We start from the raw sequence: 24,446 nt of genomic DNA on the forward strand, positions 1-24,446 counted from the left end.
AAACGATCACTCCCCATCGTCATTCTTTTATTCCACACCGGGGGGTGGGGGGAATGCTGAGGGTCTGCAGGGATTGCAGGAATTAGCTTAAATTAATTGTGACTTTCTTCCTACTGGTGATCCCGTCAACTGTAAGTAATCTCCAAAGTGGAAATCATGAACACAATGAACTAGCATTGACTACTCATAGGTGGTTCAAAGACAAGGAAGCTGAGTTTCAGGAACTTTAAGTGTGTAGTAAAGAACAGAACTGGTGTCTATTTATATCTCTCTAATTCCAATGCCAGTGTTCTAATTTAACTAGAGGTTTCTCACTAAATACAACATTATAATAGAAATATTTGCTGTGTGTTGTACATTAGAAAATAACTTCTGGCTCATCATGGTGGATGAACACGCACACACTTCTGTTCTTACAAACACTTTATATGAGAGAGAGAAAGAGAGAAAGAGAGAGTTGGTTGACAAACCTCTCCCTCACAGCAAATTTCCAATCACTTATTTGCTGCTGCACTCTTAAATACAAACAGACAGCTAAGGATCATTGGGCATCTGAGGGAAGTTCCCAGTATGGCAAAGACCCAAACAAACAGAAAAAGAAACATGGAGAAAATAGAGGACATAAAGCCAAGGAAATCTCTAAGAAAGTAGAACTTGCTCTAAGAAAGCAGAGCAATTCCAAGTATTTCTTGGCCTATAGATGCATAAAGCCAAGAAAACCTCTAAGAGAAGTAGAGACCAGGAAATGGGATAAGAAATTTGGGGAGGTCAATCTGGAAGATTTTAATCTTCAACAAATAGAGAAGAGGAAATTTGCAAAGAAATCACACAAGAAAATTCCCCAGGACTGAAGGACTTGACTTGCCAGATTGATAGGCTCGTCGTGTACCCACCTCAATTAATTAAAAAAAGAAATACCTAAGAAAGATCTTTATGAATTTTAGGACACCAGTGATAAAGAAACATCCTAAAACTTGTGGTCAGAGAACACTTACACATACAAAGAAATGGGAATTAAAGTGGCACTCGACTCCTTAAACCAATACTGGAAGTTATAATGCCATGAAATAGTGCTGTCATAATTTGGAGGTAAATTATGTTCAATTCTATGCCCAACATAGAATTTTACACCCAGATAAACCATGGATTAGTTTCCTAGTACTTCCATAACAAGGCACCACAAACTGGGTACCTTAAAACTATAGAAATTTATTCTCTCACAGTTATGGAGACCAGCTGTCCAAAATCAAGGTGTTGGCAGGTTGATTTCTTCTGGAGGCTCTGAGAGAGGTCTGTTCCATGTTTCTTTCCTGGCTTCCATGGTTGTCAGCAATTGCAAGTATTCCTTGGCCTATAGATGCATCACTCCAGTCTCTGCCTCTGTCTTCACATGGACTTCTTTCCTCTGTGTGTGTTTCTGTGTCTTCCCATGACCTTCTTATAAGGACACCAGTCATTAGGTTTAGGGCCCACTTTAATCTGGTATGACATCATCTTAACTAATTACATTACATCTGTGAAGACCCTATTTCTAAATAGAGTCACATTCTGAGGTTCCAGGTGGACATGGACATGAACTTTGAGGGGGACACTTTTCAACCCAGTGCAAACCATGAACCAAGTATGAGGTCAGAATAAAGACATTTGGGGTCATGTAAGGACTGAAAAATTGTATCTCCAGTGCATTGGTTCTTAGGGAAGTTACTGGAGGATGTGCTTTTTCAAAATCAGTAAGTAGACTAAGAAAGTAGAAGGCATGGAACCTGCTAAAAGGAGATCTAACAAGGAAAGAAGAATTAAGAGTCCACACATAGCAGAAGAATGGGGTACTCTGGGGGTGATGTCTCCCAGGGCAAGGAAAAGAAAATGCTAAGTATGTGATATATTTGAATATTTGTAAAATAAAATTGACAGTTTTTTGACAGCTCTGAAAGTCTAAGATAAAACGGAAGTTGAGTAAGAAAGAGATATTCATGGTCCCTTCTTGGCTCAATACTAAGTGATCTTTACATAGTCATAAACTAACAATTCTAACTCTTTGTTTAACTTAAGGGACTATATGAAGAAGGTAAGGATGGATGATTATGTTGGATAAATTGCTAAATATTCATCAATCATTATAGGAAGTCAGCAGATAATGTCTAAAATCAATATGACATACAGTTGCAGTATTAGCACATTATCTAGAACTAGGTAAAAAATAAAAGAAGAAAGAAAAGTTTATATGGTAATCTCTGGGAAATGGATCTGGGCGGGGGAAAGGAAGTGATGGCTGACTTTAATTATGAATATTTTAGTGTTATCTCATTTTTTAAAAGTTTGAGCTAGTAATACTTTTATAGCAATTCAAATTTAAAAAATATAATACAACATGCATAAGAATCACCTAAAAATGTATTAAAATGCAGCTTTGATGTTTACACCCAGAGATTCCAAGTTAATAGAATTGGGGGAGCCTTGGAACTCTTTATTTTAACAAGATCTATGAAATTCTGATGGGAGTGGTCTTGGACCCCACTTTGAGAAACACATGTCTGGAAAATAGCCACAATATTGCTGGGACATCAGCTCCAGCTGGTTTCTGGTAGAAACCAAGCAAATCTGATTCTATGTTAGTCGTGTCCATCCCCTATCGGTTTTGGGGTAAAACTGTGTTGCATGGTAAAACCCCACTTGATTGAAAGTTATTCTAACTCCAGGATTAAGTGATGAAACAAGAGATCTAGACACCAAGGTCAGAACATGTTTTCAGGCAGTTGGAAAAAGTCTTCCAACCTGGCAGATTGCAAACACTGGCAGAAGCCCTGCAGACATTCCCTCCCGTGTTTACAGGGGGCTGAGCCAGCCTGCTGGGTACTACAAGGCACGTGTGAAAAAGAATGCCATGACTCTGCCCCACCACACAGTCAGCCCATCGCTATGGAACAGCCATGAGTGTGAAGGTGTCTGAGATCATATTCCAGCCTGTGTGGAGGAGAATTCTTAGAAATGTAGTGGGAATGTTGAAATAAAATTGCTGCTGAAATATGCTACTTAAACAGTGATAGAAGTGTCACAGTGACAGCAAGTCAAATGTACTGTAAAAGGCTTAGAAAGTCATGATTAGCACTCTCCAAAGTTCTATACAACCCTGTTCCCTCTCTACCTTGAAATTTATCACCAGCTTTCCAGATAGAGTCATTAGGATGGTTACTAACTGCTGTTGAGTAGCTACTGCAAACCGAACACTATCTAATGCAGTGTATGCACACCACATCTCACAAAACCAGTTTCACAGATGAGAAAATTGGAGGTTCCAAGAAGTTAAGCCACAGGTTAAGCCCAGCATACATAACCAGTATGTGGTAGAACAAGTCTTACTCTTCCTGCGATTCCAAATTGCATACTGGATCATCTTCAAGCCTACAGGATATCAGATAGCAGAACAAGGTCATCAGTATCCACGCTGTGGAGTGTGGTCCATATATCACTGCACATGTGTCCAGAGGACAGAAATTCCGCTGGTCTGGCATCAGAGCTCTCACACACATGCTGTAGAGGGAGCTGAATACAGCAACTCAGCACAGTGGAGACCCTGTGAGAGTCACCACAACACTGACCCAGTTCTATCACAGCTACGGATGAAACACTCACAGCTGGCTGGACATCCTGGGGAAGCTGGAGGAGTGGGAGGGTGACAGGAAGGGTCTGGCTGATTTTAGCAAATACCAATTCTTGAGGTAAGGTCACTCGTTGAAGGGTTTCAGAAAGAGGCTGCAAATACCAAAGAAACCAGCAAATTCTTAATCACAGAATTTATAAACTGAGGGAATTTTAGGGAAGATGAGCCCAGTCCCATCATTTTACTGTAAATAACGATAAAGAGGAGGAAGAGAATCAGAGTTAACATTATCTATTTTCCATATGCCAGGCATTGTGCTAGGTATTATTTCATTTAATCCAGTGAGCTGGGTACTGTTTTTTTTTTTTTTTTTTTTAAAGCAGGTTTTGCATCTCAATCCTACTTTAAAATTTTTCTTTTATTGAGGTATAATTTACAATCGGTGTTAGTTTCAAGTGTACAGCAAAGTGATTCAGATATATATATTCTTTTGCAGATTCTTTTCCAGGTATTACAAGATACTGAGTATAGTTCTTTGTGCTGTACAGTAGGTCTTTGTTGTTTACTTATTTTATATATAGTAGTGTGTTAATCCCAAACTCCTAATTTATCTCCCTCCCTTTCCCCTTTGGCAACTATAAGTTTGTTTTCTATGTCTGTGAGTCCATTTCTGTTTTGTAAATAAGTTCATTTGTATAATTTTTTTTGATTCCACAAATAGTGATATCATATTATTTGTCTTTCTCTGATTTAGTTCACTTAGTATTATGATAATCTCTAGGTTCATCCATGTTGCTGCAAATGGCATTATTTTATTCTTTTTTATGGCTGAATAATATTCCACTGTGTGTGTGTGTATGTGTGTGGTGTGTGTGTGTATATATATATATATATATATATATATATATATATATGTACACACCACATTTCTTTATTCATTCATCTGTCAATGGAGCTCCATCTGTCAATGGAACTAGGTACAGTTTTTAATCCCCATTTTATTGATGAGGAAATCAAAGCCAAGGGATGCAGTGATTCACTCAAGGTGGCACAATTAGTTAGGCGTAGAGTTAGGGCTAGAATTCAAGCACCTGATGTCTCATGGTGACTATTTTTCTCTGTACCTTATAGCTAATTTCTCTCCCCATGAGAATGCATGAAAAGAATATGGTCTTTGGAAGAACCAGGCAAATCCAGATCTATATCCCTCTTTACCTTTGACTGTGTGACCATTTCTTTCTGAGTCCTGGATCCCTCATTTATACAATGGAGATAATGATGTCTTCTCCTTTTTTTGTCAGCATTAAATGAAATAATGTATATAAAGCACTGATTACAGCATCTGGTACACAATAAGAACTCAACAAATGTGTGATATTTTTCTTTTCTTTTCCCTCTTCCTCTTGCCTTAGGTTGGAAATAGTATCTACTTGGTCTTTTCAGTATATGCCTTTTCAGATAGTAATCACCATATATCATATTGATCTTCCAAATGGATCAGCTATATATTCCCACACAAATGAGGACACACATAAAGAAGCATTTCAATACAGAATTCATATAGTCAACGCTCCTTCTCCGCGCGCACAATAGGGTGTATGGTTTAAACAAAAACCTATTTTAAGAACAAAGAGCCAGGCGAGATGATTACTTTTTGCTGGATTACTTACCTGATTTTACAGGAAAATAAGAATATTAGGAAATAATTTTAATAAATTTAAGAAGCACCAAAATGGCTCCATTGTCTGTGTTCCAAATATGATTAAGTGGTATTTAGCTGGTATTCAGCTGCACAATCGAATCACCTGGAGCTTTAAAAATGCCCAGTGTCCAGGCTGCACCCTGTACCAACTTAATCAGAATCCCTGGGAGTGAGATTCAGGCATCAGTAGTTTAAAAAACTCTGCAGGTGTCCCCAAGGAGCAAAGGCAAGAACCATTGAGCTGTGCTTGAGCAGTGGTTCTGAAAGTGTGGTCCTGGGACAAGCAGCATCAGTATGGGCTGAAAACTTGTTAGAAATGCACATTCTCAGGCCTCACCCCAGACTTGTTGAATCAAAAACCCTGGGAAGGGAGTGGTGCCTTCTGGGGATTCTTCTGCACAGTCAAGTCTGAGAACCACTGTTCTTGATACCCAGCCCTCTCTCTCTTGTTCTCTGTTACAACTAGACAATTATCATGTCCTGCTCATCTTACCTTTTAGATATTTTTCTTCCATGCCCACTCATTTCCAACCTGAGCAGCACTGTCCACTCTTGCTTGGATATCTACCTGATTATGCTATGCCTAGTTCTTCTCCCCTCCAATTCTCTCTTCCCTCAGCAGCCAGGACCGGCCATAATAAAAGTCCAACCACATCCCTCCTCTGGTGCCTCCAGAACAGAATCTAAACATGGTCCACATGGTTCTCTGTGGCTGGCCTGTATTCACCTCTCCATCCTCATCTCCATCATTCCTAAACCTAGTTAACAACATGGAATCCATATAGTCAATCCTCCTTCCCTAGGAACACAATGGGGTTTATGGTTTAGACAAAAACTTATTTTAAGGGCAAAGAGCTGGGAGAGACAATTTACTTTCTGTTGGATTACTTACCTGATTTTTGCCTGGCTAAGTTGTACTTATTTTCTTCCAGATCAATGGACAGCTTCTTGATGAAACCTTCTCTGGGTCCCTAGTCTGGAGTAAGGAGTCCTCCATATTCCCACAGTTCTTTCTGCACACCTTCACCTTAGCACTACTACATGAAATCGAAGTGATCTCTTTCTGACTCAGTCTTTCCAGCTAGACCATGAGCTCAAAAGATCACCTTTACTTACCTTTACATTCCCTATTTCTGGCAAAATGCATGCTACATGGCAGATCTCCAAAATACGATGTCAACAAGCTGAACTGAAAAATTAGCAAAATGCATCTACACATTTGCAGAGTTTCAAGCAAGTGAATTCTAGGCCAGCACTTCACAGACTTAGATGTGCCTAGGAATAACTTGGAGATGTTCTTTAAAATGTAGATTCTGATCCAATTGTCTCGGGGCCAAGCCCAGGAATTCTGCATTTCCAACAAGCTCCCAGGTTATGCTGATGATGCTGGTTTGTGGGCCATCAACTATACTTATAGTACTTTGGATTGTGGTCCTCCAACACCATGAAACACAGGGCACTTGTAGATCAATTTATATAATACTAGGAACAACTGTTTTACTTTGCAGAAGTGCTAGTAACTAAAAGAATTTATGGGGGGGAGAGGGATAAATTAGGAGTTTGGGATTAACATATACACACTACTATATACATAAAATAGATAAACAACAAAGACCTACAGTATAGCACGGGGAACTGTACTCAATATTTTGTAATAACCTATATGGGAAAATAATCTGAAAAAGAATATATATATATATATATAACTGAATCACTTTGCTGTACACCTAAAACTAACACAACATTGTAAATCAACTATACTTTAATTTAAAAAAAGATGACTTACACTGTTTACTCATCTATTCTTATAATATCCATCAACCTGGAGTCTTAGATATGCTTCTGTAAGAGATGCAAACAGTCATCTTGTGAGCCAGGCCCCCACACAGCTGTTGTACTCATCACAGGAGGCGAGAGCTTCCTTGTCAGCGGCATTTGTGTAGAGGACAACTTCTAGCCCTTATTAGACTTTTTCTCAACACAGAATCCAAATTCAGTTTGGGAAGTAGAAGCCAGGGAAAAGAGAGGGATGCCAGTAGGAAATTAGCCAGGCTCAGCAAGACAGCTTATTCATTCATCCCTTCCTGCACAAAGAAAAATAGTTATGGAGCACATATTAAGATCCTAGCATATGAGGGGAGAGGTGCAAGCATGGTCAAGGTGGATGATGGGGGGCTGGAGGAGAAATTTAAAAGGAAATCCCAGAGTTCTGGGTCAGAGATGGAAAGAGGTTCCAATTGAGGGAGTCCCACAGGGGTTGCACAAATTTTCAACTATGACTATTCAAATTCTCAAACCCACTGCTCACACTCAGATAAAAGAGTTAGGAATCAGATTTAAAATGTCATATGAAGTTTTCCAGAAATATCACAGGATTCTTGGTCATCTGTAATTCTGACCAGCTATTCAGCAATGCATGATCCATGACATGGAAGCCTGCAATGGCTCAGCTAGAGGTCTTTTCTGCACAGAACCCCTGGGAAAATGTGGGCTTAATGCATGTGCCATGGCTCTTTTCCGAGGACATGTAATTTTGCTTATAGAACACTCCAAATTCAAATACGTTGGCTACTGGGGAGTGGTTCAAACTAAATTTTTAAAGAAGCTTGCTGGGTTTTTTTTTTAAAGCTTTTAAAAAAACTCTTTTCAGCAATTCACTACACTTGCCGTGGCTTCAGCTTCCACTAGTCCCCAGATTTCTAATCCAGCCATACTGGCTCCCTTACAAACTCTGCTCGCATACTCCCAATTTCCCCACTCACTTCAGTGCACAAACACACACACTTTTGTTTTGTTTTGGCTTTTATTTCCTTGTCATTGTTCATGCCAATCACCCCCCACCCTACCCCCATCAAACTAAACCACATTTCTCTTTCAAGATGAGTTTGTTCATTCATTCAATCTTTATTGGGTGCCTTTTAAGTGCCAGGTACCATCCTGGGTGTTGGGGATACAGTGATGAACAAATAGGGATGCTCCCTTCACTGTCCCTTGGGGACATAAGTGAATGGGTGGAGTCAGTATAACCTTCCCTGGTGAGGACCCAGAGGGAGCGATCCTGGACTGGGAGAAGAAATGGTGGGTGTTGGGGGTGGGTTACCCTGTCCAGCTTCAGGAATTTATGGAAGGTGTTCCCAAGCAGGTGAGAGCCAACCAGAGGATGAATAGTAGGTAGGGAGGGGAAGAGGTTCCTTGCAGTGGAGAAAGATTAGGCTGGAAAAGTGAACAAAGGTAAGATTTTGCAGGATCTTTTAAGGCATGGAAGGAGTTTGTACTGTTATCTTAAAGAACTGGAAGGAGGGACCTGGTGTGAATTCTATTTCTTCTTTGAAGTTTCTCCAGTATTTAAATTCCAAGTGATATTTCTTCCTTCTTTGATTTCCAAAGCAATTACTGGCTCTACTTAGCAGCCTTACTCTGAATTCATACATGGTATTTTTATCATCCTGTGGTCATTCTCTGCTGTTTGTTCTCAACTTTTTTTGTGCCCACAGCACACATTCAAGTATTACATTTTTGACTTGAATGTCCAAAACACATAACATATCTATTTAAAAGTTCCCAGTGTAATTGTTCCTCCCATGAAACAATGTCATTTAATATCACCCTTCTTACCTCTTATAAGCATCAAATTGTGACCACTCAGATATAAAATTCACATCAAAATTGAATGTATACTCAATGGTAACAAAAACTAATTTTATACATTGATTCAAATTCTGTGGCATACCAATGAAGGAGACAAGTTTCCCTGATGCTTGGTGTTAAAGGTGTGTTGGATTTTATATAAAAACTATCCTTGCCCCTGAGGAGTTTGCATTAATTCAAGGTTACTAGAATATATATAAGTATATATTCTCTATATAGGATATATAGACTATATATATGTATTAATTTCTCACAATCTTATCATGGTTCTAGATGTAGCATAAGGCTTTTTACTTGAATTCTACATTTATTTCTATGACTTGGTATACACTTTTTAAATCATGAAATATGTCAGATATCCAAAAATGTATAAAAAATAATATAAGGAACACCCACTTTCCACCACCCAGCTTAAGAAATAAAACATTATAATGACAATTGGACCTTAGCTTTACCCCTCCCCACTGAAAGATAACCACTGTCTTGAATTTGGTGTTTATCATTCCCACATATACTCTAACTCCAGTTCTGGGTACTCATAAACAATGTGTAGTATTGCTTCTCAGATTTTAGAATGTTGTATGAATGATGTCATAATGTATCCTTCTGCAACTCTTTTTGGCTCAGTACTGTCTTTGAGATTTGTCCACGTTTATAGGTACAGCTCTAGTTTATCAATTTAACTGCTGTATCGTATTCCATTCTATGAAAATTTAGGGCATTTCGGTTGGTTTCAAGTCTTCACTAAAATACACAGTGCTGCAGTGAACGTGTTTGTATTTGGTTCCTTGTGTATCTGTGTGAGAGCTTCTGTAGGCATGTAGATCTAGTGTGGGGTTGCTGGATTGTAGGACATGTGCATCATCAACCTAACTAGACATGGCTAAGGATGCTGTTCAGAGGCAGGACAATTCACACTCCCATCAGCAGAGTGTGAGTTTCTCTGGCCTTGTTCTATTTTTTTAAAATTAAAGTATAGTTGATTTACAATGTTGTGTTAGTTTCAGTTGTATAGCAAAATAATTCAGTTATACATACATGTATATATGTACATATGTATGTATGTATGTATGTATGTATATATACTCTTTCATATTCTTTTCCTTTATAGGTTACTATAAAATACTGAGTATAGTTCCCTGTGCCATACAGTAGGTCCTTGTTTGTTAACTATTGTATATACAGTAGTGTGTATCTGTTAATCCCAAACTCCTAATTTATCCCTCCCTCTCCCTTTCCCCTTTGGTAACCATAAGTTTGTTTTTTATGTCTGTGGGTCTGTTTCTGTTTTGTATATAAGTTCATGTGTATCATTTTTTAAAGATTCTACGTATAAGTGAGTAGTATTCCACTGTATTTATATATCACATCTCCTTTATCCATTTATCTGTTGATGGACACTTAAGTTGATTCCATGTCCTGGTTATTGTAAACAGTGCTGCTATGAACATTGGGGTGCATGTGTCTTTTTGAATTATGGTTTTCTCCAGATATATGCCAAGAGTGGGATTATTGGATCATATGGTAGCTCTATTTTTAGTTTTTTAAGGAACCTTTATACTGTTCTGCAGAGTTGGCCTCACATTCTTGATAATCCATGTTACTTTCAGATTTAGGGATCTGATGTACTCTTAGGGTAAAACAAAACTTTATTAAATGAGTAGAGTTTGCTTTAGAACTTCCCAGAGAACAATAAATGGCTACCGTAAAATTTTTGACAACCTAGAATTAGTTGATTGGATTATTTAAAAAATATTCAAACACAAGAGTAATGTTAAGGAGAATTATAGAAAAAGCCTTTAGTATTACCCCCTTAACATAGTCACTTTTAAAATATACAACATATATTCATTGACTTGGTAATTACTCGTTGCCTTAACCAAACTGAATAATTTTTAAAACCAACTCACTATTGGCTTATTTTACATTTTATGTATTTTTTCCAAATATGTTTACTCCTGTATTGCTGTTCTAATGGGTCTGAGTTGGACTACAGTTAAGTAAAAATGAATAGAACAAGTGCCCACATCAGGCTTGCCTTTATTTTAGAACTTGTCTCTTGCTAACATTGTAATTCCCAAGAACAGTTCTGGTCAGATAGAGTATTCATGCTTTTCCATAATGTTTTATTTTGTTTGAAGCAAAAATCAAGTACACACAGAGCAAAGCATGCTAAAACATAAAACAGATGATCACAGCACAAAATAGCAGTTTATAAAATTAGCCTCATCTCACTTTTTTCTTTCTTACAAATTCCATTGTTTTGTAAATGTCCTGGAAAGAGCAAGCATTGCCTATAATGATGGGTTTCTATTTCTCTAAATAGACAAAAGACATTCTTAGGAAATTCTAATTCTAAATTCTTTTTACTCGAGTCCAATTAGAGATATAGATGTGATAAAAAATTATGGCAAAAATATCCTTTAGGCAGGTACATCTTCACAATTGATGCCTCATGCAGAGTTGTCGAAGAAAGGATTCAGTTAATTCTTCAAGGTCAGTTGTCCCAATTCTTAGGAGAAATGAAATCATTCCTAGTTTCTTGGTTTACTCATTGATGTCTTCACTCAGAGAAGTTTTTCCCTCAGATTTGAAACAGAACAAATTTATCATGTTATTAGCCAACTGTTTTCATGAAAAATTCCTGACGCTTAACATTCCACCTCTAATAGATGATTTATGCTTCCTGGTTAGAACCACATAGAATTACTCATGCCAATGGACCTATGTTCTTTTCTGCTATGATTATCTTTTGTCCTCACCATCTGCAAAACAAAAATATGTGTTGCTCTTAATGTCACTGGATTTGTTTAAAATGCTCCCTTTAGAGTCTACTCCTTTTTATGCCACATAAAAAAACATGCATAGTTTTGTCATTTTCAATAGTTATAATAAAAGAGTGATGTGATAATAGATACAAATGAACAACACGTAAGTAGAACTGTAGATATGCTTCTTCCTGGGAAAATACTGGTACACTGATGATCTGAAATTTGATGCTTAGGATATTTAGTGGCTGGTATCACTGATTCAGAGCTAGAAGGAATGTGCAGAGCTAGAAAGACTATGCCCAGAATCCCTCTGATTTTTTTTTTTTTTAGCATTAATTTCTAGGACAACATTCCTTCCCTTCCTCTCCCTCTTCCCCACTCCTCCCCGATCACCCCCGTGTGAGCTTTGGCTTCCAACATCAGCACATATTATTCTTTGGAGGGCTGATGTCCAGCTACTAGAGTGGCTTTAACCACATAGAGCGTATCTGGGAGTTCAAGGCAGCCCTTGACCAATCAATGATCTATGAAGGAGTAAGAAAGCCTTTGGTCAGGACGACTCTGTAGCACAACTCACACACCTGAGTGACTGGAAGGAGCGAGCTAAAGCTGCCCTCTGTGACACTTTCCTGAGATGACACCCTTGTTTGCTTCTACCCCTTCCCTGTCTTGCTGCCTCCCTTTCCTTCTGATTCTCCCCTGAGTGAGTGCCATCTCCATAAGTCACATTCATGTGAATCCACATCTCAGGGTTGGCTCTGGGGAACCCAGCTCAAAACAGGATCTGAAAGACAATCTCGCTTACTTGTCTTCACACACTTTTGGTTACATACCCACCTCAAAGGAAAATAAACATGTACTCTTGCCTTGCATATTTTAAAGTGTACATCTATTTTTTTTAATTATGAGTTTAAATAGTTGGAAAGGATGTAATTTGTAACATATTGTAAAAACTGACATTTAAAGATAAAACTTCCACATTTCTCCTCTTTTAATTTACCCAATGGAATCTAAACATCACAGTGATCTGATACCACCATTATTCATTTAAATATACCATATGATTTCACTTATATGTGGAATCTAAAAAAACCAAACAAATGAACAAATATAATAAAACAGAAACAGACTCATAGATACAGAGAACAAACTAGTGGTTCTTGGGACAGGGTGGGAGAAATAGGCGAAGGAGATTAAATGGTACAAACCTCCAGTTATAAAATAAATAAGAGAGGTGTGGCCAAGATGGTGGAGTAGGAAGACCCTGAGCTCACCTACCCCCTGGGTACACCAATATTATTTATAGAGCGACTATCTGTGAAAACGACCTGAAGACTAGCAGAAAAGATTTTTCACAACTATGAGACCAGCATAACCTGAATATCAAAACCAGACAGACAAAGATGACACAGAAAAGATATTACAGACCAACATCACTGATAACACAGATGCAAAAATCCTCAACAAAATACTAGCGAACCAAATTCAAAAATGCATAAAAAGGATCATACACCATGATAAAGTGGAATTGATCCCTGGGATGCAAAGATGGTTCAGCATCTGTGAATCAATTAATGTGATACAACAGATTAACAACTGAAGAATAAAAATCATATGATCATCTCAAGCGATGCAGAAAAGGCTTCTGACAAAATTTGACATCCATTTATGATAAAAACTCTCCAGAAAGAGAACATCTATCAACATAATAAAAGAAATATATGATAAACCTACAGCCAACATCATATTCAACAGTCAAAAACTGAGAAATTTTCCTCTAAGATCATGAAAAACACAAGGATGCACACTCTTGCCAATTCTATTCAACATAGTAATGGAAATCCTAGTCATAGCAATCAGATAAGAAAAATAAATAAAAGGCATCCAAATTGGAAAGGAAAAAGTAAAACTGTAACCACTTGCAGATGACATGATATGATATATAGAAACACTTAAGAAACCACACACACACACAAACAACTATAGGAACCAATAAATTCAGTAAAGTTGCAGGATACAAAATTAATATACAGAAATCTGTTGCATTTCTATACACTAGCAAACTATCAGAAAGAGAAATTAAGAAAACTATCCCATTTACAATTGCATCAAAAAAAAATATATGCCTAGGAATGAACTTAAGCAGTGAGGTAAAAGTCTTGTACTCAGTAAACTATAAGACATTGATGAAAGAAATTGAAGAGGATACAAATAGGTGGAAAGATATACCATACTTATAGATTAGAGGAATTAATATTAAAATGACTAAATTCCATAAAGCAATCTACAGATCCAATGCAATCTCTATCAAAATGCCAATGGCACTTTTCACAGAATGAAAACAAATAATTCTAAAATTTGTATGGAAACCCAAAAGACCCTGAATAGCCAAAACAATCTTGAGAAAGAAGAACAAAGCTGGAGGTACCATGCTCTCTGATTTCAAACTATCTTACAAAGCTACAGTAATAAAAATAGTATGGTACTTGCAGAAAACAGACATATAGATCAATGGAACAGAATAGAGAACCCAGTAATAAACCTACACCTATATGGTCAATTGATCTACAATGAAGGAGACAAGAATACACAATGGAGAAAAGACAGCCTCTTCAATACATTGTGTTGGGAAACTGTATAGCTACATGCAAAAGAATCAAACTGAACTGCTCTCTCACACCATAAAAAAATAAGCTCAAATGGATTAAAGACTTAACTCTAAGATACATACAACTCCTAGAAGAAAACATAGGCAGTATGCTTTTCTTAAGGACTGGTTAAGGATTGGCTCTTTAGCAAGAGAAACAAAAGCAAAAATAAACAAATGGGAGTTCATGAAACTAAAAAACCTTTTGCACAGTTAAGGAATCTTTCAACAAAACAAAAAGGCAACCTACTGAATGGGAGAAGATATTTGCAAATGGTATATCAAATAAGAGGTTAATATCCAAAATGTCCAAAGAAGTTATACAACTCAACATCAAAAAACCAAACAACCCAATGAAAAAATGGGCAGAGGACCCATGCAGACATTTTTCCAAAGACATACAGATAACCAACAAACACATGAAAAAATGCTCTTCAGTGAAATGCAAATCAAAACCACAATGAGATACCACTTCACACCTGTCAGACTGGCTATCATCAAAAAGTCAATAAATAACAAGCTTTGGTGAGGATGTGGAGAAAAGGGAAACCTTGTGCTCTTTCAGTGGGATTGTAAATTGTTGTAACCACTGTGGAAAACAGTAGGGATGTCCCTCAAAAAATTAAAAATAGAACTGCCATAAAACCCAGCAATTTCACTTCTTGCTATTTACTCATAGAAAACAAAACACTAATTCAAAAAGATATATACACTTCAGTGTTCAACGCACCACTATTTACAATAGCCTAGATATAGAAGAAACACGATGGATGAATGGATAAAGAAGATTTGGTATGTGTATATATGTGTATATATATATATATATATATATATATATATATATATATATAGAATGGAATATTACTCAGCCATAAAAATGAAACCTTGCCATTTGTGACAACATGGATGGACCTAGAGAGTATTATGCTAAGTAAAATGAGTCAAAGATGAATACCACATGATCTAGAGAGTATTATGCAAAGTAAAATGAGTCAGACAAAGATGAATACCACATGATCTCACTTATATGTGGAATCTAAAAATCAAAATAAACAAACAAAACAAAATGAAAATAGACTCATAGATACAGAGAACAAATGGGTGGTAGCTGGAAGGGATAAAAGGGATTAAGAAGTACAAACCTCCAGTTACATAATAAATAAGCACATTGGATGCATGTACTATTATTATATTCTTTGATAAAATAATATTTCTTATAATTTGTTTTATTTTATTTTTTTCAGAATTTTGAAGCTGCAACTTAGCTCATTCACTTTATAGGACATATCCCCATATATCCTAATGGGCAGAACTAGTCTTTACTGTAAAACCAATCAACTAGTCCTTACTGTAAAACCAATTTCTGCCTTAGAAAGACTGATTTCTTCTTCCAATTGAAATAAGTATGTTACTAAGGGTCTCTGTTATGACATCTTGAGATTTCATTCTGAGATACTTAAATGATTAAGGCTCTTGCTATGATTTTTTTGGTCTGATGAAACCACACTTGCTCTCCATTGATATTTCTCTTGGGTGCTCTCTTTGCTTTGTTCTCACAGAATTCTCACTCAGGAGAGATGCACCCTTTGACAAGAGTTGGGAAATGGAACAGGCCAGATTAGTAAGTGAAATTTATCACAACTCCAATCATGCCCACACTATAACATATCTGGGTTCAGAATATCCAAGCATGAGTTCAAATATCAAAGCTCTAGCAACACACTTCTTCTGTAACAGAAACATGTACAGGATGGGAAAGACCTGAATTCTTACCTGGCTTAAAGGAGGTCTACAGATCCAATATTTAAAATGACACTTTGTTTGACAACATGCCCCCCCATTCTGTGCTTCCCTAACAGGGTTTTACATCTGGGCAAAGCACCATAAGATTTAGAATGACTGAGAAATAGGCCATTTTTGTGTGTGTGTGATGTGAGGAGCACTTGTAAAAGGGGATGCAGGAGAGACCTCCATTATTCTTCAGACAAAAACATTCTCAGATAGATAGAGTCCTTTAGTACTAGTTTTTAGAAATCCATGCACTTGAAAGTCTTTGCAGGTCTCCCATTGTCCCCAAGTATAAAAAACACTAGCATTGCCCAAGTGCCTCCTTAAACAATAAAGTTGAGGATCAGGGCAATCAGGTGACTTTTCATGATCACAAAGCTAGTTAGTGACAGAACCAAAACTAGCTTCTGGACCTCCTCATTCTCAGTTTGGCCTTCTTTCCACCATGGTCATCAACCTCATCATCCTCATCATCTTAAACAATAGCTAACATTTATTAAGCTTTTACTCTATGCAAACTGCTGTTTGAAGGACTTTACATTCATTTACTGCTCACATTAGCCTATGATGTAGGCTCTACAATTACCCCAGGTGGAGAAATGGAAGCTCAAGAGGCAAAATGATATGCTCAAGATCAAATGACCAGTAATTGCAGAAATAAGATTCAAATCCATGTCTGACCTCTGGACTCACTCTTTCAACTAGTTTCCCATAGTGATTTCTATAAAACATGACCGCAGCAAGATGCTCCCTGATACAAAATGCTGTGGTCAAATTGGTTTGAATATTAGCCCTTTTCTCAGAATCACAATGAACATGAGCCTATTAAAGTCACTGAGAAGTCCTGCAAAAAGAACACCTATTTATTAGTGTTTTACAGAAAAATGATTTTTCCCAAATACTTTTAATATCTAGTGACAGGATGCCCTATTATGAAGACTAATTTAGGCTCAATATCTGTACACTAAGTCACTGGATGGCAAACTCTAGCCTGCATCAAAATCATCTAGAGGGCCCCAACCCAAGCTTCTGACTCAGTAGGTCTTTGGTGGAATCCACAAATCTGCATTTCTGATGAGTTCTTAGGTGATGTTGATGTTCCTGGTCCAGGGACCACACTTTGAGAAGCACTGCACTTGATGCTGGAAAAATAAAGGCTAAGAAACAAGCCCTGGGTTCGCACAATGGAAAAACGAATACAGTTACACTTTTAAAAATGTACATTAAAATCTTGCAAGTGTACATTATAATGAGCAAACAGAAAATGTGTACATTAAGTAGGTGGATAAAAGTGAAAACATCAGAAAAATGGGCAGGTGAAAAGAAAAGCCCTCTCTTTGGGAAAACAAAAGCAAAGCAAAGCAGTGTAAAGGCTGATCATTCTTCACAATGAATTTTTATTTTTAATTGTCAAACATATTACCAGACAGATAATTCATAGAGGGATAAGCCTCGTTGGTTATGTGCCCAACACAGTATATTCTGAGCTTCATAGGTAGCATTTCCAACCTTTCAACAACGCAGAGGTAGGTTTTATTATCTCCTTTTCAAGCTTTAAGGTGAACTTGTGTTCTATAAACATAATTATACAGTATGAAACATTGTGACAAACAGTATAGGATTAGGTGCTGAGAATGTTCTTTGGGAAGACACTTCAGATGTCTGCAGCTTCCATTTCCTTATCTGTGAAAGGATACAGTACAACTCAGAGATTTCTAAAGCCATTCCAATTTTCAAATTCTAACCTCCCATAATTCTAAGAAGAAAGCAAAACTGAGATTTTCTGAAAAGACTCAGACTGACTTCAAGGAGCAGGGCTGTCCAAGTCACCAAATCAAGCTGTCAGCTAGAACTCTCTGAGGGAAATGATTAAAGATATCATCCACTTCTATATGTATGATATATAATTAAATAGAAAAATGGGGAAACCTTTGAAGGAGAAAATTATGAGAAATGATAATAAACAAGAAAGGTATTGGTAATGCTCACTTGATAACAATCCTTTTGATTCTACTAAGCTTATCATTTTCAGCCAAAAACTGCCTTGAAATATATAACAGAACTGATTCAATCAGGATTTATAGTAGTGTTTTTCAAACTTGTATGCACACTAGAATCACCTGTGCAGCTTCTAAAAAATATGGATGCCTGTGTCTCAACCCCAGAGAATGTGACTTAATTGATGTGGAGTGTGGGGTGGACTGTGGAATTGTCAGCAAATATCCAGCTGATTATAATGTATAGACACGTTTGAGAAATGTAGATTTATAAGGTTCCTTCCTGTGCTTACACTGTTAATTATATCCCCTGCTATGGACTAGATTGTGTGCCCCAAATTCATATGTTGAAGCCCTAACCCCCCCCCCCATGTGGCTGTATTGGAGGTAGGGCCTTTAAGGAGGTGATTAAGGCTAAGTGAGGTCATAAGGGTGGAGGCCTGGTCTGATGAAAGTGGTGTAATTATAAGAGGAAGAGACACCAGGACTCCCCACCATGTGAGAACACAAAAAGGAGGTGGCTGGCTGCAAGCCAGGAAGAGAGCTCTCACCATGAGCCAAACTGGCTGGTTCCCTGATCTCAGACTTCCCAGCCTCCAGAACTGTGAGAAAATAAATTACTGCTGTTCAAACCACCCAGTCTATGGTATATGTTATGGCAATCTGAGCTAAGACATCCTCTCTTACACCCACCCACTCTGCCTCTGATTTACCCCGAGTCCTTCCTCCCAGTGTTGGGAAAGCACACTGAATCAGGAGTTGCTAGACCAGGGTCATGTCCAACTAAAGCACTAAACCTCTCTAAGCTTCAGTTTCTCCATCTGCATAGGAAGGATATTGATTCCTGTCTCCTGCTTTTGGAGGGGAACAAATGAAGTCATGCTTATGAGATTGCCTTATAAACGTGGAGCTCTGTACCTGGATGAGCTACATCAGTACCTGCCACTTTCCCTTACTCAGCCAGCCTCCCTTCCACCCCCCTACTTGATTTCTCACTTGTGTCCCTTCCTCAGTGTCACCTTCCCAGTGCGTCCTCTCCTCCATCCAGTCACCAGTCACTTGACCTCACTCCAATTTCCTCCTATCAGAGTTGTCCTTTAGAATAGATACGTTGGCAATGAATTCTCTTAGTTTTCCTTTATCTGGAAATGTCTTTATTTTGTCTTCACTCTGGACAGCTATTTTCGTTGGGTATAAAATTCTGTGTTCACAGTTCTTTTCACTCAGCACTTTAAAGAAAAATGGTGTTCTACTGTTATTTGGCTTCCATGGCTTCTGATGAGAAATCTACAGTCATTTCAATAACTGTTTCTTTCTTTTGTAACATGTACTTTTTCTCTAGCTGCGTCCAGATTGTTTCTTTATCTTTTGTTTTCAGAGGTTTGATTATGATATGTCTGAGTGAGGTTTTCTTTGAGCTTTTAAAATCTGTAACATTATGTCTTTTACCAATTTGGGAAGTTTTGGCCATTATTTCCTCAATTTTTTTTTCTGAATGAATCTCTTTCTACTTTCCTTCTAGAATCCCAATGAAACAAATGCTGGACCTTTTGATATTGTTCCTCAAGTCTCCAAGGCTCTGTTCATTGTTTTCAATTTCCTTTCTCTCTTCAGATAATGTAATTAATCTACCCTGAAATTCACTGACTCTTTCCTCTGTCATCTTCACTCTGCTACTGAGCTCATCCAGGGAATTTTAAAAATTTCAGATACTGTATTTTTTACTTCTAAAACTTCTTTTTGGTTCTTTTTTGTAATCTCTATGTCTCTGCTGAGAATATCCTTCTGTTCAAGTTGTTTCCATTTGTCTTATGGCGCACAGTTATAATAGCTGCTTTAATGTCTTTGTCTGATAATTGCAACATCTGAGTCAATTAGAAAGTTGGCATCCATTGTCTTATCCTTTGAATACCATTCACATCTACTTGTTCTTTCTTATGTTACATAATTTTGGATTGGATCTTGAAAAAAAATTTTTTTAGGTTGAAGCATCTTGGTTTTTAAAACATACATATAGTTTTTATTGAAGTATAGTTGATTTACAATGTGTTAATTTCAGGTGTACATCACAATAATTCAGTTATATATACATACATAAATATACATATATGCATATATGTATATATATATATATTCTTTTTCAGATTTTTTCCATTATAGGTTATTACAAAATATTGACTATAGTTCCCTGTGCTATACAGTAGATCCTTGTTGGTTATCTATTTTATATATAGTAGTGTGTATATGTTAATCCCAAACTCCTAATTTATCACTCCCTGTCCCTTTCCCCTTTGGTAACCGTAAGTTTGTTTTCTATGTCTGTGGGTCTGTTTCTGTTTTGTAAGTAAGTTCACTTGAATTCTTTTTAAGATTCCACATATAAGTGATACCATATGATATTTGTCTTTCTTGGTCTGGCCTACTTCACTTAGTATAATAATCTCTATGTCCATCCATTTGCTGCAAATGACATTATTTCATTCTTTTTATGGCTGAGTAATATTCCATTGTATATATATTCCACATCTTCTTCAAATATTACATTTTATAGACTCTAAATCTATTATAATTCTCTGTATAACTTTAATTTTTTCAGCAGACAATCAATGTGCTAGGTTCAGAATGTCAGTGCCTCACTTTCTGTGGGCAGTGGTTCCAATCTCAGTTTAGTGTCCAAAGCCTTTGCTATCCTGTTTTTGAGTCTTTCCCATCCATGTACAGCTTAGGGGAGAACCTGGGACTTATGTAGTTCCCATCGTTAAAATTAGAGAACCCCTTTCTCCAGCTCTCTTCTCTGAGGCTACCCCCACATGCTGACCAACAGGTCCTCTTTTCTTGGTTACTCTGCACCCAAAGATAGGGGACAGAGTAATTTCTCTTTAAGTTCAGCTATCTAGCCTTCTACTCAGCTCCAAACTGGAGCCCACCTTTAGAGCAAAACCATGAGAGAAAAGAAGAAAAAAATGGAGATTTCTTCTATGATCTTTGACACACAGGGGGCCCTTTTCTTAGTTCTTCTGGCCAGAAATATGGGGGTTTTATCAAGTTTAAGCCACCTGCTCCATGACCACCATGGAGCTCCAGGACTGGGGCTCTGCACAAGGCCAAAAAAGAAAATGAGAAACTCATGCCCCTTTACAATATCTGCTTCTATTTACTTTTCAGAGGTCTTAAGTAGTTGCTTTTTGTGTTTTGTCCAGTTTTCAGTTGCAATCAGTGGAAGAGAGAGACAGCATGGGCTCACTCCATCCTGAGGCCAAAGTAAGCTTAGTCCTTCTTGACCAGACCATATATTTCATCATATTTATATTTATTTTTCCTTTTCTTACATCTTATCTTCTCTCTCCTCTTTGCCTATATTTTTCATATTTCCTCTTTCCTCGTCTCTTGTTTTCCATAATTTTGCTGATTTTATTATATTCTATATGCTATCTATATCTACAATTATACCCATATCTAATATATGTAGTATATATAATATATAACATACAATATACATTGTATATATGTATATGTATACATACATTATATATAATATACATACATTTTATAGATATAGTGTATACCATATATAACATAAGATACATTGTATATATGTATATATGTGAAGTATACATACATATATAGTATTTTACATATGTACTGCATACATATATAGTGTTTTACTGCATAATTATACCAACATTTATCATATGTGCAGTTGGGCATTTTTGTTCCCACTTTAAGGCCACTACAAATAGTTCTGTTATGAACATTCTAGTACCTGACCCTTAGCGAATATATATTTTTCTGTTATATACATTGGGATATATACACTGGGGTAAAATTGTTGGGTCATAGGATATGCACATTTTCAGCGTTAGTAGACACCCAGGAATATTTATTTTAAAATAACTTCTCCCATGATTTTGATACACAGCAGAGACTGTGAACAGCTGCCCTCGAACTGACTATGCCTGCCTCTTCTCCATCTCCTATTTTCTCTTTAGCTATACGTCCACAGCCACTTCCCCACGCAGCCGAACAAGTGCACAGAGATCTCAGAACCACAGCAGCCTTGTCCTCTCCAGGTTCCACTGCTCTGGGGCTCGGCCAGGAGCCTACATCTCAGACAAGGAAAGCCCTGGTCATCAAGGGAGAAAGCAGACCCTGAGTCTTCAAATTCTGGAGGCCTGTCGCTCAGCTCCTCTCCTATCCCATCTCCACAAGAATGCAGGGCTCCTCCTGCTCCCCAAGAACCTGTGGTCCTTACTCTTCTCCCTCTTACGTTTCTATTCCTTGACCCACCCCAGGCATTTATATCTAGTTCTGGTTTTGTCAAGGCCAGTGGCTCCTTTTTTTTGCCCTCCTAGAGTTTTATCTCCCTTGCCCCCTTGTTTTGGGGACCCCTGCAGCCCTAGTTGATAAGCCCCTCTATTCTACAATCTCTATTTGTCTCCATGAGTTCTCATTGCTCATCTTCTACCAGGGAAAATCCAAACAAACAAGGGTATTTCAGAGTTGTCAACTCTAATGCACTCAGGTTACATTTTTCATCTTGTCTGACACTTGCTAGAGCTGTAATTTCTTCCAAATGTGCCTCTTCCTTGTCTTTCATCATCAGTTCCCTAGTTGAAGAGAGCATGTATAACCTCTGGACCAAATCAGTGGTGGTCCCAGAACTGTTACTATGACCATTCCCTAATTCAAAGAAATGCTGCTGCTGGGAATCTAATTCACCCAAAGGCTCACTGTTCTCCATCTCTATTTCATATACCTCAGGAAGAAGGCTGAAGTGACAGAGAAAAACGATGAAAAATATGTTAACCAAGTCCCTTTCAGGATTCAGTGTAGATACAGACAGATAATGTAACAGGAATCAATTTTATGCATGTTATTGGAATAGTCCAAATGCAGTTTGTGGATGAAATTTGACTGAGGGGCAACTTTTTAATTCCAAAGGGAAATTAGACATTTGTGCCCATGGTTTAGTGCTCCAAACCAATATTATTTTCATCACTGAATTTTTACTGAGTACTTAGGGTTGGACTTTGAGAAATCAAACTTAAACAAATTCTTCCTGCCAGTCTCCATATGGGTTCTGTTTTTGAAACAGGAAAAGTTTTTGTTGCCGCTTTGTGAGTTTTTCTTTTTCATCTTTTTCTTCTGCTCTAAAACTATTACATCTAACCTTTTATATTATATGTTTTCTGTTTTAACAGTACCCAATATTTGAATGATATGATATAGTTACTAATAAGGCATTAATAGGGGTCTCTTTTTTCATAAAAGCTACAAAATTGGAAACATGGTTCTTTCAAATATGGATCATATTCTATGTACTATTAACACCAGATCTGTGGTGTTGTCACGAATCAGGAACATTTAAAACACACCCCCCCCACACACACACACCCACACACCCCACAACGAAACTTGCATCCTGAAAACTAAAATGCCATTTCTTTCAAATTATTTTCTTAAGGACTGTTTCCAGTGGTAGTATTACCCAAATTGTGAATTTGTCAACTCACAATACAGTGTTTTCTGTGCCACCATTCTCTGGGTTGGGAGAGGTGATGTTAACACATTTGGGTCTCATATCTGCAGGGGGATATTTGTTGATGGCACCTGGAGAGAGAGTGGGTGGTTAGTCTAAATTTTATCCTTCCACATTCTATCACCCAAAGTCAGTTCATCTTTTCCTGTGGTTGGAGGTGTTTCCAAGAGCAAGTTAATTTTATAAGGGACTCAGCAAAGTATGCACCTTCTGACTTTGAAATACCTTGTTGGCAAAGTCAGTGAGATATAGCAGTGATTGAGTCAAAAATTCTCATGCTCTGTGTGTCACAGGCTTGCAATATAATTCAAGGATATCTCTTAATCCCTTATAACATCCGGTTTTCTCACTCTAAAAGGAAGATATTTCTAGAAGACCGTATTAACTATTGAAATTGTCTGCCCTATTTATCTTGAGGTTGGAAGAAGGCATCATTTTTTTTGCAAGTGACAAGCTTGTCACTAAATATAAATCCTGAGTGCCAAGATGCTGAGGGTTCCATGAGCCCTGGGCTTTATGAGTGCCAGAAAATCTGCATCTCTCTGATTCCCCATTAAACTCGCAGGAGCTACAGACAACCATTCAGGGTGGCCTCTGTCACACTCCTAATTCCCAACACAGGCCCGGACTTGCTTGATGCTACAAGCTCTTAGGTTTGCTACTATAATCATGTCTGGAATTACAGCACATGGACAGAGACTGGGCAGTCTCTCTCAAATGCCTACTGTGAAAAGACTCCCTTAAACCCCTTGC

The 24,446-nt window shown here is 37.6% G+C and overlaps 1 protein-coding gene across 1 annotated transcript in view; it reads right to left on the reverse strand.

The window, feature by feature from the left end:
• Positions 1 to 23,663: 23,663 nt before the first annotated feature.
• COL6A5 (collagen type VI alpha 5 chain) overlaps positions 23,664 to 24,446 on the reverse strand; it is a 109,392-nt gene continuing 108,609 nt past the window's right edge. Inside the window, exon 39 of the mRNA XM_061194690.1 lies at positions 23,664 to 23,764. Within this exon, the coding sequence (XP_061050673.1) occupies positions 23,664 to 23,764 (101 nt within the window). The remainder of the gene's footprint in view (positions 23,765 to 24,446) is intronic.

This window comes from Eubalaena glacialis, chromosome 6 (genome assembly GCF_028564815.1).
Source record: "Eubalaena glacialis isolate mEubGla1 chromosome 6, mEubGla1.1.hap2.+ XY, whole genome shotgun sequence".
Lineage (NCBI taxonomy): Eukaryota > Metazoa > Chordata > Mammalia > Artiodactyla > Balaenidae > Eubalaena > Eubalaena glacialis.